Source organism: Phasianus colchicus, chromosome 21 (assembly GCF_987193195.1).
Source record: "Phasianus colchicus chromosome 21, bPhaCol1.hap1.1, whole genome shotgun sequence".
Taxonomy (NCBI): domain Eukaryota; kingdom Metazoa; phylum Chordata; class Aves; order Galliformes; family Phasianidae; genus Phasianus; species Phasianus colchicus.
Window position 1 is genome coordinate 5,855,725 of NC_143456.1, and position 20,177 is coordinate 5,875,901.

Here is a 20,177-nt window from a genome sequence, read left to right on the forward strand (position 1 = left end):
GGCAGGCTCTGATGTACCCCATATGCTATGGATGAAAGCTGTTGGTGCTCCCTGCTCTGCACTGTAGCTTGAATCCCAAATAAGGCACTTCCAAACCTTCTCTGCAGGAGCAGCTGGAATTCAAAGCACTCCTGGATTATTTCTGCACCAAAGGTTATAGCAGGAGGAAGAGCAGCAGCATTTAGCTTTGATTTGATCTTTCTTCTCATGCCTTCCAAGAATCATGCCTGTAACCTTCCCTCGACCCTTAGTACCCATCCTTCCATTCATAACTTATCTGCAGGCAGCTGGCCTCACTCCTGTGCTCGCATTGGAGATGTGGCTGGTTGTGATGATTGGTGCCTTGATAGTGAGGATCAGAAGGTGCCTGGCAGTGGAGTTTTCTGATGCTTTCATGAGGTTTTTCCTTCTATTTATGGCCAGGGGGAAGCCTGGTGTGGCTGTGGGTTGACATTCCAATGCCTGATGTGCCCTTTTCATTATGTGGCCAAGCACAGATTTTTTTTTTTCTGAAGGTTTTGTATGGAAATCTGGACTCTTTCCCTGTTAATAGCTTTCAGTGCGATGCAAAGAAACCCAAAGCTTTCCCCCATGTGTTTGTTTTAGAACTTGGGAACCAGGATACCTTGCACACCTGTGCCCCAAATGTCAACATGCGTTGGCAAAATAGTTGTTCTGGGGCTCTGAGCTCTGCTCAGGGTCACCTGAAATCCCTTTGAAGAGCTTTACCTCTTTTCTGCTCAGCATAGGCTACCCCAGGCCATCTATTGATCTGCTCCCACTGACAGAGGAGCAACACTGGGGATATTTGGTGCAAGGCCTGAGACTGTTGGGTCTTGGGATCTCTCATCTCATCCTCCAAATAAGTTTTCTTGCGGCTCTGTAAGATATAACAGCCTCATCTTCTTACTGAGGAAAGTAAGCTCTTTGCTGAGGATGCAAGGGCTTTAGATTAGGGCTGAGAAGACTAAGTAGGGAAGAGGCCTTTGTGTTTGGTCAGCCCTGCTGCCATCTGGTGCTCAATGGAGCTGTGCTCTCACGTCTCCTTACTGAGACTTCTGGGCCTCTATGTTTTGATTTTGACTGATCTTGTCTTTCTAAAATGGCTGTGAAGCAAAGTCCAGAGGCTAAAGAGCCCAAATCCCCTAGGAAAGGGATGCAAGATGTGTACCCAGCTTGGTCTATCAAATCCCAGCCCTAAACTTTCACTGTTTACATGTGCAAGGAGTTGGGCTATCCATCTGTGTCAGCTTGAGCTGATGTTTCCTTGAGAAACCTGTCACTTCTTTTCTTCCTCTTGCCTTCTCCAGCAGGCTTGAGCTCTTCCTGTCTTGTTCCACCTCTTCAAGGAATATTAATCCCATTTGTGTTGCTTAAAAAAGCACAGAACAACAAGCACAAAAAATGAAAATAAAAAGACAAAACCATTTAGAAGAGCACTTTCTGCTCCTTTTGGGATTTCCCAGAGCTGAAGGACCTGAGCTGCTTCCCTGGCATTCCTTCCATTCCCACATCATTGGGATATAGTGAGCATATGATGGCATCTTCCTTTAACATGCTCATTTCTGTCTGGGCTGCATTATTTAGACATCCCAAGGAATATTTTAAGCTGCTTCTACTCTCCTTACCTTCCTGGGAATGTAATCATTTATTACTGGCACGCTGGTGGATCAGCAGCTACTGGCTTTGTGTTGAGCTGGCGATTGGGCATCAGGCTCTTGGCTTCATCATTGGGTTGGAAATGGGAAAATCCTCAATCCTACCAAAAATTCTCACACTCTGATGGGAAAGGGAGGAAAAAGGGAACGCTGGTCAGAGCAGGTTCATTGGGAAGGCTGAAATCAGAGCTGTGTCCACCGGGCACTGGGGTGATGGAGGGCACTGGGGTGATGGAGGCAGAGGTTTTGCAAATACACACGTATAACCACACGTGGATTTGGTCTTGCAAGGCCTCTGGGTGCTTTGCTGCAGCGGGAGGGAGTGCAGCAAACTCTGATGCTCTGCAAATCCCACTTTGAGCACTGCTGTGTTGTCTGCCAGGAGCACAGCGTGGATGCATCTCTGGATCAGGTCAGCCTGACTTGCATGGCTGTGTTCTACCGAAGTGACCCCAAAGCATTTGATTATTTCAATGAAATGAAATTGAATTTTGCTGCTGCGTTGCCTGATGCAAGCTGTTGTTTATTCCCAGGGGAGGAAGGCATAAGGAGATGTATTATTAAAGAGAACCACGGCATCGTGTCAGTGGCAGCTGACTTGCTTTGAGTTGCTTTGTCACAGAGAGCCAACAAGTAAAACAGTGTTTCCAAAATCAGAAAGCTTTCCTTGCACAAGCAAGCTTAAACTTTGATTTATAACTGTTTTTGAAATAGCAACTTTTCACTCTATGCTGGAAAAAAACACACAGTGGTTTCAGCCTCACTCTGGCCAGGAAATTTTGGATTCAGGTCAGTTCTACACCACGCTTGAGAGGCTTGAGCTGCAAACACAAAAAGCTTCACCTGTTCCTTCTCAGGAGATGGATCTCTTCTGGTTCATGGGCAGAGGAGGTGTCCAGGTTGGACCTCAGCTTCACCTTGAGCTTTGTGCAGCCCAAGCCAGGGGTCTTTTTACTGCCTGAAAATGCTGTTCCAGGCTCTTCTGTAAACAGAATGGTGTGTGTATCTATATACATATAAATATGTATGTAATAGTTCTAACAAAGTTAAAATGAGGAGGGCCAAACTTGTATTTTGCAGTTGACCCAAGGCGATGCTGTTGTGCTGTGCACCATGGATTTTGCTGCTCATAACTGTGAGTTTAAGCCTAAATTTTCTGTTCTCTCAAATGCCCTGAAAATAGTTTTTCATCCCAGATAAAGCCCCTGATGGCAGCACAGCTTACTGGAGACACGGACGGTCAATGGGTGCGCACGGTCCAAATGGGAGATGAAATTATGGGGATTTATTTATTACCCACCCTTCCCATCTGCACTCATTTTCCTTTCAGGCACCACTGAAAAACAGGTAATTGAGCCTAGACCTTGTAAATTATCATTATTTTAATCCTGGAGAGCTGCAAATTCCCAGCCTTTGTGGGATGTGACCTTCGGACTGTAACCTTGCTCATCCCCAAGCCTTCTCCCCAAGCTTGCCCAACCCCTGCCCCACGCCAAGCCAGGAGCCTGCTCTCCCAGTGAGAGCACTTAAGCAGCTTTGCACAAATAGGATTTGCATCAGTTTGTTTCTGACAAACAGCCGCTGAGCTCAGCCCCTCCTGTGCCCTCCCTGCAGGGCTGAGTGGTGGTGGTGATGTCTGTCCTCTGAACAAAAGGCAGCCTGAGCCCCACTGATAATCACTGGATGCCTTTGGGAAGGCAATGTGTGATCAGCATCGCTGCCTTTGGTGCTGAGATTTGATGAGTTTGGTGCCCGTGGTGTGTGTGAAGCCCTCTGAAGCCACCAATCCAAACTGGGAATGGCTGGGCATGCATTGTCTGTGGTGCAACGTGAGTTAAGTCTTTGGTGGCTTTGTGGTTCCATGTTGTCCCCAGAACCACCTCAGCACTGTGATGAAGATTTTTCACCCTGGAGTAAATAAATGGAGTGTGTCATCCAGAGCCACACACCCAGTGCTCAATGGCCTCAGTGGGAGAAGCTCCCGGAGTGACGGATGGCCTCACATCCGAAACCTCAGGCTGGTGGGATGGATGGGACCGACTGCTCCAAACCATCTGTCTCCATGCAGTGCTGGGAAGCATTTGGAAAGGTTCAAGCTCAAGCTTGCCAAAACACCCTACAAGCATGGGGGTGGCTCAGGGGGTTCAACTCAGTAGAGAACAGCACGGGGATGAGCGCTGGTGTAAGCAGAGTGCTGAGGCACCTTCCTCAGCTAGGAAGGAATGAAAGAGATCACCATCACAGGGATGTGCTCGTGTCCCATTGCGAGGACAGGGAGGTGACGTGGCTCAGGCATGGAGCAACCTTATGGAAAAACACCAGAATGCAGCCCAGGGCTTCTGACCCATCGAATTGGCAGTAAATCTTACCAGCACAAAGGGATAATTCTCTATTAAGATGCTCACTGATTTATTTCTATCCAGCAAAGCGAGGCTATACTTTTCCCAATGGACCGAAGTGCAGACAACCATCCAAGCTGTTTCAATCCTGCCTATCTGCAAAGGGAAAGGAGAGGGTGGTTTGTGAGATGTCTCCATGCAAACATCCAGCGAGCCCTGCTGGCAGCTCCGACCTCTTGCTAAACAACTTCTGGACCCTGTGTAAACAGTCTTCTGCCTTTATAAACACAGCATCCAGATCGTGGAGTGGAAAAAAGCCCAAGCCATCACGTGAAGGGAAGATGTATTGCTTCCGGCAGCTTAAGTATTTTTATGTTCTCTCGGGGTTAAGGGTTTGAGTATGGACATATTTTTGCCTGGGAAATGTGGGAGCGCAGAGAGGTGGCAGTGGAGGGAACAAACACCTGGGAGTGGGGCTTATAGGATGGGGGGAGCAGCTCTTGGCACCTTTAGACAGCGAGGAGGAGGAGGAGGAAGGCTTCCCTCTGGGTTGCACCAATGTTGCTGCCTTTGTGCTCCCTTTGCTGTAGGTGATGGAGACAGGGATGTATTTTTCATCTTTTTTGTTTGCCTTTTCTACGTGAAACCAATCCTGGAGAACGAATTCAGGGTGTATAGGGAAAACTTCATCCATTGCCCGGAGGAAACATACTGCATCTGTGCAAGATTCTTTCATTTCTCCTTAAAAACCGCTCTGAGTACGTGTAATGTTTCTTTATAATTATATTGCCCCATTTATCCTGAGTTAGGTTCATCCACAATTACATCTCTCTGCGTTCCATCAGCGCTGTCTCACTGCTGTCAGCCCCCAGCTGAGCAAAGCTTGGGATACAGGTAGACATTTGTTCTTCTAAACAGGTTTTCATCTGGGCCTTTCTCCCTGCAGGTGCTCTTTGGGTCGGGTTCTCCTCTGGCTGGAGTTGATGGTGGCTGAAAGCATGGCTGCTTTTTTAAGTAAGAGACCAAATCTCATTAAATCTGAGATCCCTTTAAATGCCATCTTGAAAGCAGTATTTCAGATAGCCAGCTTAGCCCTCCCCACGCAGCGTTAACCCAACTCTGGTAGTGACATTTAAAATTAATCCATACCATCCCATCCCCAGCAAGGACACCACGTGCTGCCCTCTGAAGTGCAGCTCTTTGAGCACCAACAGCAGAGCAAAGAAACCCCTGGACCTGCAGGGTGAGGGGATTGATGCCAGGCTGTGGGGTTCTGGGTGGTGGGATGGGCTGCACGTAGGAGTGGTGGTTGGGAGCTCATGCAAAGCTCTCATTCAGAGATCCCATGAGAAATATCCCCCTTGTCATGGAATGGTTTGAGTTGGAGGCACCCCCAAAGGTCATCTGGTCCCACTGCCTGCAGTGCACAGGGACACCCACAGCTCCATCAGTGCTCACAGCCCTCCATCCTGACCCTGGGGGTCTGTAGGGATGGGCACCACCACCACCATCCTATGCAATGTCTCACCACCCTCACTGTAAACAGGTTTCTCACATCCAGCCTAAATCTTCCCCTCTGTCAGCTGAAAGCCATTTCCCCTTTTCCTCTTACAACAGCCCCCCCATGAAGAGTCTGTCCCCTTCTTTCATGTCAATGCCCACCTTGCACCATGCATGTGCAGAATGGATTTTCCCATTTAAGATGCGAGCCCTGGTTGGGATCTGAGGTCAAAAAGGGTTTTTCTACCTAACAAACCCTCCCCTCTCAGTCTGAGTGTGTGGGTGCAGAGGTTGGCATGCACAACTTAGGGAGGGGTGTCCCTGGGTCGGGGGCTGCCTCATAGCATTGGGCTGCTGGCTGGTGGGCTGTGAATGTGTCCTGGCTCTATTATAATGCCTTGAGTGGTTTTGCTTTCATTTTGATGTAAAAGCAAGAACATTCTTAAATATGACATCTGTGGGAGAGGAGAAACCGTTTCCTTCTGCGCCCTTGTGTTCTGAAGGTACTTCAGTTTAGAGCAGTGGATTTTTCTAACACATCCCTTATATTATATATATTAAGTGGTAAGAACCGTGTCAAAAAGAAAGGAACACAAAAAGAGCCAGTTCCTCCTGTGGTCATTGATTTGCAGTTTGCACACATCTGCTCACCGTCAGAAAAGCTGCAGATCCAATGACTTTTGCAGAACATTTGGTTGGTCCAGAAGCTGCAGAGAGGGGTTCAGCCAGTGAACATCACAGGGATGAGCCAGGTTGCAGTGCTTGAGCTCTGGCTGTGCTCCATTTGTGCATGGGGAATGGTGCCTGCTGCTGTGTGCAGTGGGGTGAGGCTGGGTCTCTTCTGTGGCTGCTTTGCGTCGGTGTAATGAGAGAACACACCATGCTCTTGGTGGCTTTTTTTTTTTTTTTTTAGCTGGCTTTGTTCTGTGCTATAAATAAGTGTGATCAGGAGCAGCAGATAAACTATCCGCCCTGCTGACAGGAGTGTCGTAAGTGCAAAGGTTGTGCTTTATTTATTTACTCTGGACCACGGTTGCTGTGCAAAGCCACCTCTCCTGCCAGGGTGCAGCTCCAGATGCAGGAGAACCATAGGGTGGTTGGGTTGGGGGGGACCTCAGATCCAACCCTTGCTATGGGCTGAGTGCCCCCCCAGCACATCAGGCTGCTCAGGGCTCCAGCAAGCCTAGCCTTGCTATCCCCATGCCTGTAAATCTGTGGCTTCTCATGGGGTTTTGGCCCAAGCAGCTTCACTGTAAGTGGGGAAAATTGAGTGGTCCCATCCCACTGACTTCATGACACAGCACCAGGTCTGCAGTGATGCTCCTTCAGTAGGTTTTCCAACATGGGAACCCCTGAATCACTGTTCAACAAAACCTGGTGGTTTCTACAACCTGTGTCATAGAATCACAGAACAGTTGGAGTTGGAAGGGACCCCCAGGTCCCACTGCCTGCAATGCACAGGGACACCCACAGCTCCATCAGTGCTCTGAGCCATCCAGCCTGACCCCAGGGTCTGCAGGGATGGGCACCACTCCTCCTCCAGGTACATCTTGTATGCTTCATTGCACGGCTTGCCTTTATGTGCCTGGAGCAGTGAAAAGCAGCTTTTATCTCATGACAGCAGTAAAAGATGCAGCTCATGAGAAAGTGTTGGGTTTGGCATTGAGGGCAGTGTAGCACAGCTCTGCAAGACAGAACCAAACCCTATTGAGATCTACAGGGCTCTGCACCTTTCTCATGGTATGGAAATGAATTACAGCAGTTGGCCTTTGGGGTTTTAACACAGCTATGCAGCCATTTGGGCGTGGAGGAGGGCTGCCCTTTATTCATCAGCATAACGAACTGTGTGTGTGTGTGTTTGTGGACAGGATGCAAAGGAGGCAGAAAGGATGCAAAGCTGCTGCAGGCTTACCTCTGCTACAGCTGCGAGATGCCCCATAGCATCTTCCACACTGCTTGCCTAGGTGCTGTGTGCTCAGCTCCAGCACTGCTCCAGCCCAGCAGCAGCGTGGGGGTGGTTGCGTGCAGTTTGTGGCTGGAAAGCAGCACCTCGCACCCGGAGCAGCTCTGAAGCTGTTGCTGTGGCCATGCAAGCCCGTTTCTCCCAGGTATTTCTTGAGACATCCGTGTGCTGCAGCCGGTAAGCGTTGCTTGTTCGCTGCGGTCCTTATCTAGAAGCTACAATCCGTGCCCGAAAAGAAGGGAAGATAAGGAGTGACTGAATATTGGAGGGGAGCTGCTGGCAGGAGCATGGCGAGCGCATGGAGGGGGGCTGGGAGGTGATACCGGGGGTGCGTTTCGGGGGTTGTGATGGAAGTGGAGCAGCCCTGGAGCTGTGCCTCCCTTTGGAGGTCCCTCTGAGGAACCCCCCCCGGTGCCAGCCCCAGCTCTGCAGGGCGAGAAGAAGAGGAGGAGGCGGAGGAGGAGGAAGGAAGAGCCCCGTCCGGCTCCAGCTTCCTCCGCAAGCCCTGCCTCGGTGCTCGGTGCCCGCCCCCGGCCCTCCCCCGGCTCTCCCCGCCGCACGCACCCCCGCAGCAGCCCGAACGGAGCCGCTTCCCCGGGGGGAGCCCCGTGCAACAGTTGCCCCGCATCGCGGCCGGGAGGAGGAGAACGGAAAGACTCCGAGAGGAGGGGGAGAACCGCACGGAACCGCCGCCGCCCCCTCGCAGCGCTGAGCACCGCCGCCGCCCGGTACCGGGGCAGGAGCCCCTCGGAGCCCCGCTCACACCGCGCCGGAGGGATGGAGCGGAGCTGCGGGGACGTGGGGCGGTTCCACACCGCCGGGCTCCGCCGTTCTCTCCTCCGACTACAAGAGAGGAGCAGCTCAGCCGCCGGGCACCCACCGCCCTGCTGAGCTGCGGGGCTGCGAGCCCCGTCCTGAATCCCGAACCCTTCGTGCACCTCCCAGCTCCTCGTGCATCCCCTTCTGCATTCCCTTAAAGCCATTCTTCATCCCCTTTACGTATCTCCCTGGACTCCCTCTGCTTCTCCTTAAACCCATTCTTCACCCCCTTTGTGCCTTCCCCTAAACACCTTCTGCATCCCCCTAAATTGGATCTTCGTTCCCTTTTGTGCATCCCTCCCCAAACCCCTTGTGCTCTCCTCTTGTCCCCTACTTCATCCCCTTGTGCGCTCCATAAGCCCCTTTTGTAACCCCTTTTGCATTTCACACTCCTTCCATATCCCCCTGTGTGTCCTTAAACCCCTTCTGCATTCCCTTTGTGCGTTCCCCCAAACCCTTTGTGCACCCCCACATCCCCTTCTGCCACCTTCTTTGCACTCCCAAACCCCTTCTTCATCCCCCTTTGTGCACCCCGAGACCCCTCGTGCACACCCCCATCCCCTTCTGCATCCTGCTGCGCACCCAAACCCTCTGCGCATCCCCTCCATCCCTTTCTGCAACCCCCTATGCACTCATAACCCCCTTCTTCATCCCCTCTGTGCCCCCTCTCCCCCTCCTACCCCACCCTGTGCAGGCCAGCCCCAAGCTCCCACCTTTGCATGCAGCCCCAAGGCTGTGGGATCAGCACAACATGGGCACCAAGCAGACCAAGGGCTGCCAGCCGGGCAGCACCAGGGAGAGCCCTCCAGCCCATCACCGCAAGAAAACATCCCCCAGGGAAAGGGGTGACTTCCTCGCCTCGCTGGTGGTGAAATCGGGTGAGAAGTTTGGGAAGGGGGCAGGCAACCTCCCCCCATACCACCGGAGGATCTGCATGATCCAGGACATGCTGGGACTGGTGAAGCAGGGCAAGCAGGAGGAGGCCACCGAGCTGCTGAGGCACCTGCGGCAGGTGAGGATGCACAGGTTTCTCCAGGGGGGGGCTGCCTGCTTGGGATGGGGAGAAGCTGATTTAGGGTCGCCCTCCTGGCTGCATTTTTCTTCCTCCCTTTGCTGCTTGTGCTGATCTGGGCTATGCAGCACAGCCCACTCAGGGAGGTTCCCACCCAACTTTCCAAAAGTTCTCTGGTTTGAAGCGGCTCTGCAGAGCTCGGAGGCAATCAGAGCCAGCAGCGTTGGAGAATCAGCTCTTTTCTTCCAGGCTTAGCGATGCCAACAGTTGGCAGTTGGCTTTTTTAGTGCGTTCTTTTCAGTGCGTCGCTCGGTGGAGTTTTGCTTGCGTTGGCTGGGGCTGGTGGGAGCAGGGGGTGAATTGCTCAGAACCTGAGACCTTTCCCCTTGGAATCCTGCTTGAGCTGGGCGTCAGCTGAGGAGCAGCACTACAGAAAGTTGATTTGAGCAAACAGAGCAGCGGTGCGCTGCATCCAGCAAATGACCGTGTAACCATTTCTGCTGATAGAAGGCGATAACGAGACCCAAGCGCTGGGCTCTGGGGCATGCTGAGCTTTGAAAAACTGCACTTTTTGCATGCAAACAGACAGCAGTCTGAGCTGCATTTCACTCTGCCTGGATCCCCAGGGCTCAGAACAACCTGTTCTACCAGCTGGGGAGCGCTCCGCTCTTTGCTGGGCATCAGGAGCAGCTCCCAGCCCCGTGGCTCTGCTCTGTGTCAGCTTGTCCACATCAAGCACAGCTGCTCCAGGGTCCCATGTGGTTCTTGTTTTGGTGTTGGTGCTTTGCTTTTTTCACCCCATTTTCTGATCCTGTTAACTTTTTGGCAAGTAGTTCTAGATTACCTGATTTATTGGTTGGCGACCCTATGGCAGAGGGTTGGAGCTGGATGGTATTTAAGATCCCTTCTAAACTAAAGCCATTCTCTTCAGTTTCTATTCCACGTCACTAAGCTCACATCCCTGACCCCATAACCTGCCCCACCCCGAGGCACATTTCCATTCACTGCATCCCAGTGGTATCCATGACTTAATGCCAGCCTTGGGGCAGCCCAGCTGGGAAACCCAAATGGTTTCAGCTCTTTTTGTGTCCCTTATGGGAATGGCTCTGAACCTCACTGCTGGTTTAGGATGAGTGTGCCCTCACCCCATTTCACAGCAGCTCCGTGCCCTAAAGTTCCACCACCTCATCCATGCCAAAGCTTCATCCTTCTAAATGGTGCTAATTTTAGAGGGTGTTCGTATCACACCTGCCTCCCCTCACAAGAAATAATCTCTGTGCCTGTGTAATAGCATGGCTTACTCTATATTCTCTCTGCTTCAGGTCCAGGTTTTTCCCATTGTCTGTCTAGGGAAAAAAAAAAAAAAAAAAAAAGGAGTCCCTAGCTAGAAATCCATTGAAAAATGGCAGCGACAAACCTGTTAGAGTCAGATCAGTCTTTGTGCACGAGCGGTTCTGAAGAGCTCCCACTGATAAAATAGATCTTAGAGTGTCAAAATAGGGAACGCTCTGTCCTAGATACTATAATAGAGCTGAAGCACATTGTAACGAGGCAGCGTTATTCCTCGCCTCCAGGTAGAGCCGTGGGATGCCCCGCTGAATGGATCCCAGTGCTGTGGGCTGTGTTGGGATGCTGATGAAGCTGTGAAATTGGGGTTTTTCCAGCAAACCGAGTGACTTAGTGCTCTCAATTGCATCGAGACTGTTGTTTTAGGTCACTGGGAGCCTTTCCAATTGATTTCATCAAGGTTTGAAGTGAGCTCAGCCTGCTAACGTGGGGGCAGGTGGCAGCGTCCCTGCCTCCTGGAGGTGCTCCATCCTTGGGTTGAGTGGGATGAGCATGCTGGCAGGCAGCAGATTTTTGGTTTGCTTTGACTCAACTCCTTGCCCCATCCATGGGTTGCAAGAAGAGGCTTGTGGGAACCCCTCCTGCCTGCCAGCCCCCCCAAAATTGGGTTCAACGATGGCAGGGCAGTGAAACCCTGCTTATGGCCACCTTGCTCACAGCAAAGTGATCTCTGAGGTCCCTTCCAACCTAAGCCAACCTGTGCTCTTTTTGCTCAGTCTGATGTATTAATGGTTTCTTTTCTGGAGATCCCTCTTGTTATTTCCTCTGTGCTGGTAATGCTGTCATCTCCTCGGAGCCTGCAGGTCTACCTCAACCCCAAGCTGCAGAATTAAAATCCCCTCCCCAAAAAGCACTGTTCTCTGCGCTCTTTTGATGATGTGTGTTTTCTTGCAAACCCTCCTCCTGTGCTGCGCATAGTTTGCTTTTGGCAGTTAAATGCAGCTGGGGAGAAGTGGAAATACATTGGAACACTTTCATTGCAGTGAGGCCAACGCTTGGGGTGCAATGGCCACAAGAACCTCCCAGTCACTGGGATGGGGCCACTGGTTTCTTATGGTGATAATCCTTCTGCTGGATCTAGTTTCTCTGCTGCAAGGCGCCTTTCTAGATTTACCCGTTGGCATCCTTTACTCAATAGGACTGGGAGGCCCTGACACTGCAGTCTGGAGCTGTGGGTGCCCCATCCCTGGAGGTGCACAGTGTCACGGATGGGGCCCTGGGCAGCCTGTGCTGGTGGGGGAAACTGAATTCTGATCAGCCTGAAACTGATCAGAACAGGGTGGGTTTTGAGGTCCCTTCCAACCTCATTCATTCCATGAGCTTCTCTGGTTTCCCACAGGCAATTGCCACAGGGAGATGGTGAAAACTGGGTTAGTGGAGGTGTCAGCACTTGGGAAAACCTTGAATCCACTCTCTCACCCGTCATCTCACTCCAACAGCTCACACAGGTGGGAGAACTGTGCTGGTGGAGGGCTGTGCCCATCACCCATTTTGAGAAATGATGGGCTTTTGCCTTACACAGAGCATCGCTTTGTGCTTTTTCTCTTTTTTGAAGCTCTCTTGGGTTTCGGTGGTTAAAGCAGCCAAGCACTGTCAGTATATTAAATTCTGGGAGTGTCTCTCCTGCTGGGGAGAGGATTTGTAAAACAAAGCATGTTTTCCTCCTCTCGGCTGCCAAACGGATCATTTTCCCAAGCGAAGTGGTGAGGCACTTCCCAGCACATTACGTCTCACTCGAGGAATTTGCCATTGGTTTTGGCTCAGCTCACCAGGGCTCAGCCATCACCTGTGTGGGGCACAGAGGGGCTGGGAGTGAAATAAAAAGGGGAGAACAGGGCAAAGCGTTCCCAAAAAGCATCAGGAGGGAGAAGATGGATGGAAGCCTAATTGCAAGGTCCGAGGTGTGGCAAAGCTTTGTGAGTTGCGAGGTGGATTCTTGCTGGCACTGCGGTGGTTGTGGGTTACAAAGGGGTTGGGGAGAGGGATCAGAGATCCCAAAAGCTTTGGTCTGGAGGAATGAGATGGGGCTAAATGTGGTCTGGTGCCCACTGAGCCCTTCCCCTGCATTGGGGCTTTGGGTCTCGACAGGATTTGGTGCGGTGGGGGAAGGCAGTGATGCTGAGGTTGGAGATAGCAGCCTTCCTTGGAGCAGGGCATGGCTGGCTTCAGAGCTCTGTTTCAGCTGTGTGTTTACTGTCAGTTGTTCTAAGTGGTGTTTTTCTACTTAATTAGTCCCTCCCCATCTGTTTTTTGGTTGCATTTCAGGACTCTGCTCTTGGCTTGCAGAGGGAAGCTGGCAGAGAAGCGCATTGGGATCTCTTGTGGTGGGTCAGATTGTTCCCAGGTTATTTCCTTCCCCAATTGCCTTTCAGGGAGGCAGATGCTGCTGTGTGGTATAACTGTGTGTGATGAACTGGTCAGGATTGTTAGGTGCTGGCAGGATGAAGGGGGATGATTTTCAGCACCTTCACTTCTAAGATTCAAACCAGCTGCCCTAAAGATGCCCCAAACACTTTTACGCCAGCCTTGAAGCAAGACTTCAGCCCCACAGGTGCCACAATTGGTTGAATATACCTACTTGGATGTGCCATGCCTACCTATGTCCCCATGTACCAGGCCTGGGGACCATCCATCCTACAGCTCCTGGGATGCTGTCAGACCCCAGCAGCATCACTTCTGCCCCAGGAGGAGGAAGTTGGCAGCACTGGGCTGGAGACACTGTCACCAATGGCTGTGACATAGAGAGGTGGAAATTGGGCAACAGAGCCTGAGAGGCCCCAGAGCTCCACACTGCTGCTTGGTTTCCTCTGGTCCCAGCTGCTGATGAAAACAGTGCTCCCTGCAGTTGGTTTTAACCCTTAGGTTGCTGGAAGCATTGACAGCAGATGATGACAGCTCTGGTCTCCTTGCTGTGCTCTGCTGCAAGCTGCTCTCTTGCACTGTCCTTTCGCTGCTTCTTTGCTTCCCATCGTGGTTCCTTCTGTTCTCTTCCCTTTCCCTATGGGATATATGGGTGGATGCACCCTGCTGTCTGCCCAGCATCTGAACAGCCCTGCTTTAGTTAAAACCCTCTAAGGGAGCTCTTACTGCTTGTCCTAAGAAAAATGTGGGATTCTGAGATGCAGGGAGGGCAGATCCAGTGCACTCACTGCTGGCTCAGTTCCACAACTCCCTGTGCCTCCAGTAAGATCAGGAAGCGTGTGCACAGAAATCAGGGCGTTGGGGGATGCATTAATGCAATGCACATGCAGTGCACCCAGGCAGGCTCCGTTTGCTGCAAGGACAATATGAGGAGAACCCAGGCAAACCCCATGTTTCTTCACTGCTGGTGTTGAAGAGCACAACCTAGACAAGTCTCCTCCTTACTCAGCTGGTAGAGACCCTGGGTCAGCATTTCCAGGGGAGGTTTAGGTTGAATATTAGGAACAGCTCAGAAAGAGAGGTGCTGCAGTGGCACAGCTGCCCAGGTAGGTGGGGAAATCCCCTTCCATGGAGGTGTTCCAGAGCCATAGGGATGGGGCACTGAGGGATGTGGTCAGTGTGCATGGTAGGGGTGGGCTGGGGTTGGATTTGGGGATCTGGGCCTCGTTTTAAGGGGAGGATTGTTTGGTTATTCTTTAAGCAAGAGGATGTTTTCCCGTTTGGTTGTATTTGGTGTATTCTGCTGGGAGCAATGTGATGCTTCCTTCCCCAGGCTGGCAGATGGCAGCTGTGTGATGGGTTGTGTATAGCATTGTTCTGATGAGGAGTGGTGGATTTGGGGTTTACGTGACTGATTGTTGGCTTTTGTGTTCTGTTTGCAACTCAAGTTACGTGGAGGTGAAAACTGGGGATTGAAACACAGAAATCTAGCATTTAAATGGGATTTGACCTGATAAAATCTCAAAGTGTGATAAGTATTTCAGGCAAACTCTGACTGTGGCTTGCCATCATAGAATCATTCAAGCTGGAAAAGACCAATCAGGTCCTCACATCCAACCCCATCATGCTCACTGACCACGTCCCTCAGTGCCACATCTCTCTGTTTCTTTCAGGGATGGTAATCCCTCCACCTCCCTGGGCAGCCTCTTCAATTGCTTGTTTAAAAAGAATGGTTTAGAGTAAAATGGCATTTTCACTCAAATATATATATATGTATATATGTAAAAATATATATGTATGTACGGGTACAAGGCTCCCAGTTCTGAGTGGTGCAAATTGAAATGTTGAAGGGTCCTTTTGGGAAACTGGGAGGCTTGGAGAGCACTCTATGAGAAGTGGGGTTATAACCTGCTGCAGCTTTCACTTCCACCATCGCCTTCCCAGTCAGCGTGCCTCTCATCTCAGGCTGTTTTCAGAGAAACCCTCATCTCAGCAGACAAAATCACTGCCTTGTTATGGGGGTCATTACCAACCCGTGTAATGAGAATTACAGCCTGCCTGCCTGGTAAACTGAGCAGAGGGCTGCGTTAGTACAGCTTGTCCATGCAGGAGAGCTTTGGAGAGGAATTAAGAGCATTGAGCACGGCTTACTGCAGGTGTTGTGCTGTGCCTGCTGCCATTGCCTTCTCTTCTCTCGATTGCAGGGAGCTGGGCTGTGTTTTCCATCCTCTCTTCAGTTGAAAGCGATGTTTATAATCCAAATGCAGAATGCTCTTCAATGTGTTCAGTATTAGGAGCAGAGCATCCCCAGGCTGGGTGATCCAAGCAGGTTGCAATTATTGCTCATGGCACAGAGCTCGTGTTGCAGTGGGTCTGGAAAAGATCCCGACCCAGCACCTGTTGGATGAATGTCCCTGGGTGTTCTGCTCCTGCTTATAGCAGCTCTGCTGGGCTGTGAGATCACAGAGTCATTAAGGTTAGAAAGGACCATTAAAATGATCTGGTCCAACCCCAACCCGTGCCCACCATGCCCCTCAGTGCCACGAGTGATTGAGGCTGATGACTTGACTGCTGCCAGGCTGCCTTGTGCTGCAGGATACGAGGTTGCTCTGGATGTTAGGATTGCTCTAAACATCCTGAGTGCATTGACCTGGGATTGCAATGTCAATGCAATGCCCAACGCTGTCATTCCCTGCTCCTCTGCAGGCAGTGGCTGCTTTCACTGCAGCGTCCTGCTACGTGGCACTGCTCGCTGGGTTGCAGGCTGCTTTCCCTCCCACCCTGTAGCTGCAGAGGGAATTCGGGGCAGCCCAGCTGCACCCACGCACCCTCCCCCACTCAGCAGACAGCAGCAGCTCAGCTGAGATTAATGCCCTGAAACGTGGCGAGGAATCTCTGTGTGTATTGCTGTCATCTCGTGCCCATCAGCCGCTGCTCTCTGCAAACGCAAAGAAAATAAATAAGCAAAACTCCTCTCCTGAAAGCCATTTTTTTTTTTTTTTAAATCCCTTTTGGTGTTTCTGCACTGTGTAAATCAAATGTGTTCTATAAGAAGGACTCACACCTCCCTGCAGCAATGGTGCTGGAGCAAAGCTATGGAAACCTGCATTGACCCTGAAGGGATTAAACACTCCTGGGGCAGGAGAGTCCCAGGGGGTTTTGCATCCCTTGATTTCAGGGGAGCAGTGACACCTCACTACTGGGCTTGCAGATTTCTCCACCTCCAGCAGCTTGTCATCTTTCTTATTTACATTTACAGCATCCTAAAAAGCACTGCAAAAACTTCTGTGCAATTGGACATGAAGGATTAAAATGCCATTTATGTGACATGGGCGTTCTTGCGAGCAGCCAAAATCTCACCTCCAGCTTCTGGACAATGGTTGCACTGTGAGGACTTTTATCCCTGTGCTTTGCTCCTGCATTCCTGAAGCAAATAAGCACTGCTGTGCCACGTGCCTGCGTGCCAGAGGCACTGAGTGCAGATTTCCATGCTCTCACTGGGGACAACAGCAATGGGGACAGCATCAACAGGGGCAGCACTGCTGGGGAACTGCTTGGACCCTGACCTTTGGCTGTGGGTGTGGGTTGCTTAGAACACAAGTCATAGAATCATCAAGGTTGAAAAAGATCTCCAAGATCACCAAGTCCAGCCCTTCACCACCATGCTCTCTAACCGTGTCCCTAAATAGGCAGGAGGTGGGCTGGATGTGCATTGAGGTCCCTCCCAACCCAACCATTTTATGGTCCCCTGGTGGTGGTTACTCACGTCTCAGCGTGGACCTAATGCTGAGGTCACTTCCCATTTACCATTGGCTGTTCATGGCTGATGGAGATGTTTCAGCCCAGGGTCGTGGTCGTCCTGGTGGGAGCAGTGAGGGAAGGCTCAGCCAGTGCTGGGGCCATGCAATGAGCTCATCCTGGCTCTGCTCCTGCTCAGCTCGTCGGCTTGCATCAAGTTTCAGCGCTTATTCAGCCCTGCTGTTGTCTCTGGAAAGCACTGTGAAGGAGTTGATCCCATATCCTGAAGGCTTCTCGGGTTCTTCTTCCTCTTGTTGTTAACTTCAGGAAAAGCTGGCAGTCAGAACTATTAGTGTTGGCTATTTTGGAGTTGGAAAGTAAATGTTCTCGGCTTCTACCGCCGGGGATGCGGTGGGAGTTGGGAGCTGAAGGCTTTGTTCTAGCACCTGTGGTAATATTCCTCAGCCACAGTATCTTGTGGGTCTGGTTGGGTTTCCCAGGATGGCTCAGCCACCCACAGGACAGGATGGGATCAGGTTCTCCCTTGCTGCCAGCATTTCTGCTCCTGGGGTGGTGTAAGGTTATGGGGAACAGAGCCCAGGGCGTGGAGGCTGAGGGCTTTGCCTTCCCAATAGGGAGCGTGTGCGGAGTGGGTCCTTCTGGTCCTCTTCTTGCACCCAAGCAATGGTGATTGGGTGGAAGGGAATTTGCAACAGAGCTGCAAGAACCAAAAGCCCGTGTTAAAAATGACTGTCAAAGCAGAAATATTTGCTTTTTTTTTTTTTTTTTTTTCTTAATCAGGGGAAACTTTGACGTTTCTTAGTGCCCTCCCAAGGGGACAGCAGCTCCTACCCCAAGGGAAAAATCCAAAGAGGTTTGGGGAGGAGGAATTAGCAATGCAAGAAATGCGTGTGAAGGGGAAATCATGCAGTGCTGTTGGTCCTCTTAGGGAGAATCAACAGGCTGCAGAGAGAAACCACAGGAGAGGAGCCCCAGGGCCGGGTGCTGTCATGCTGAGCTGGGAAAAGTGAAATGTATATTAATATATTGTTAATTTTCCATTGGCCGTGGGCGGAGTGAAAACAAAGCTCTGGATCACCACCAGCACTGAGCGATCTGGGAAGCCTCCTCTTGTCGTTCCCATGAAGATGGGATGGCACGATATATATATATTTTTTGGGTGGTGACGTTAGGAGTGCCAGCCCTGCGTGTGAAATAACGACCTCCCTGCTTGTCCTCTCTGCTCTGCAACTCTCCGTGCTCGTGTTTATCAGGGTTTATTGCTGGGAAGTTTCAACCTCACCACATCCTGCTGAGCTCCTTAGGTGGCCTGGGCTGATCTTCAGGGTGTCTCTGTTTAAATACCCAGCAGTGTTACTCTGATTGTTATGAGAAGCATAGATTATTCCACCATACAAGGGTGTTATATATTATTGTGCTGGTGCTTTGAATCCCATTACAAGAATCTGCTTTATTAATGGACTTTGTCCATGCTTGAGATTAACCATGATGCTGGATTTGCAAATGAAAGAACTGAAATTCATGTTGTCCATATTAATTACGTGTGCTCCGCTGGCCTCCTTGGCAAGCCCTTAGAAGCTGTGGAAACCATTTATTCTATTCCTGTTGCTCTGTCCTAGGTAAGAAAATGAGCCGGGTGCTGTGGGATTTGCCTGTTTTGCTCCACTGCTGTTCTACCTGATGGGATGAACATTGGGTAGAACGTTCAGAACTCAGAGGGGTCTGATCTCAATTCCAGGTCCCTTTCTCTGAGCATTGCTTTCAATGACTTCCCTTGAAGAGCCTTCTTTGGGCATGAGCTGTGTTGAAGAATAAGAAATACTCATTTTTAATAAAGCCTGTATCAATAGGTTTGATAGGGAACCTACTCATGCATGGCATTGGACTAGATAATCTCTAGAGGTCCCTTCCATCCCCTATGATTCTGTGATCCTGGGAAGATTTTGGGGTTTGTTTTAGCACCTAACTGCTTTGGAGGATCCCAGAGCAGTTGTCAAAGCATTTGTATAGTCTTCCACCACTGAAATTTGGTCCCTTTGAAGTACAGCTTACATTTATTGAACGGTAACAATATGTCCCTCAGAAGCTAATGCAATAGTAATCAACCTAGGGCTTGGAAGTGAAACCAGGTTTTAGATAGCTGTTATTGGATTGCAAGCCCCTATTATATGTGCAGGAAGGGATTGATTTCTTCTGGGCACTAGAGAAGATCCAATAGGTTCCCAGTGACATGGTAATATTGATGCTGTAGGTTCAGTGCAAGGTGCAGGAGACTTTGGGTACAACATGGGGACAATGCAGGGCAAGTGAGGCTGGCTTTCCTGCAGGTTGATCCAAACCTTGGCTCTGGGAAACCCAGCTTCTCCCAGTGTCTTCCTTGTGGTCCCAGCTGGGCAACCCTGACAGCAGCTGTGTAACATCTGGCTCAGCTGCAGGCCATCTGTCCTGGTATCTGTCCATCTGCTGCCATGTGGGGTGTCCTGCAGCCAGGTCCTGCTCCTCCAGATCCTTTCCCTGACATCGATTCCCCAAAATTTCTGGGAACTTTCTTACCATTGAGATTTTTGCCCCTTTCCCATTGTCAGAGGAAACTGGCTGACGTTTGGGGCTCCTTAGGGAAGACAGAGAGGTGGAAGGACGGACAGACAGCAGTCACTCATCCTGGCTGTGTGATGGATCATTACTGAGGTTGGACGACTCTCATTGGTCATAGCATGTGCTGTAATTTCCAATGGGTAAGGCATGCAATGGTGAATGCTGCTCTGTGGGGAAGGACTAGCTGTGTGCCCACACTGGGGAAGTTATGGAGAGAGTGATTCCTCCCCATCTGTCATCTCTGCCTTCTGCTTGGAACCCTCTTCCTTTTTCTGTAAATACTTATTACAAAGATGCGTGAGTATTCAGTGCATATGAGGACAACAACTGCATACATAAATGAAAGTCTTGAGTGCCTGTAGGGCATCTCTTGTCCCCTCCCAAACACAGAAGGTGTTTGAGCTCCAGCAAAACAGGGGGGACCTAATGGAACCCAAAAACCTCACTGATACTGGTGACTGGCCTGCTGCAAAACAGCTGGGGCTGCTCTTGGATGGAAGAGCTGGGAGTTGAGCTGCACGTCTCCTGGGCTGGAAAACAAAGGTGAGAGCAGCATGAGTGGGATATTCCTGCTCTGGTTGCGTGAATTGTCTCAGATAAGCTAATTAGAAGGGCTTTTCTTGGCGGCTAACTGATAGAGACAGCCACATCCAGGGGCTGACTCAGCCCAGCTGCTCGGAACTGGGTGAATCATCAGCTTAACACGAGCTGGCAGCAGATCGGGGCGATGTGACGCGGCTGCATCCTCACCTGGCAGGAGATGAGATGCATCCCGTCCTCCAGCTCTGTTTTCCAGCTGAGATCTCAGAGCTCTTTGCCAGGGA

At 50.8% G+C, this 20,177-nt stretch overlaps 1 protein-coding gene across 1 annotated transcript in view; it reads left to right on the forward strand.

The window, feature by feature from the left end:
* Positions 1–7,950: 7,950 nt before the first annotated feature.
* Positions 7,951–20,177, forward strand: part of LRRC75A (leucine rich repeat containing 75A) — a 47,212-nt gene continuing 34,985 nt past the window's right edge. The window contains exon 1 of the mRNA XM_031591743.2: positions 7,951–9,291. Within this exon, the coding sequence (XP_031447603.1) occupies positions 9,031–9,291 (261 nt within the window). The 5' untranslated portion in view covers positions 7,951–9,030. The remainder of the gene's footprint in view (positions 9,292–20,177) is intronic.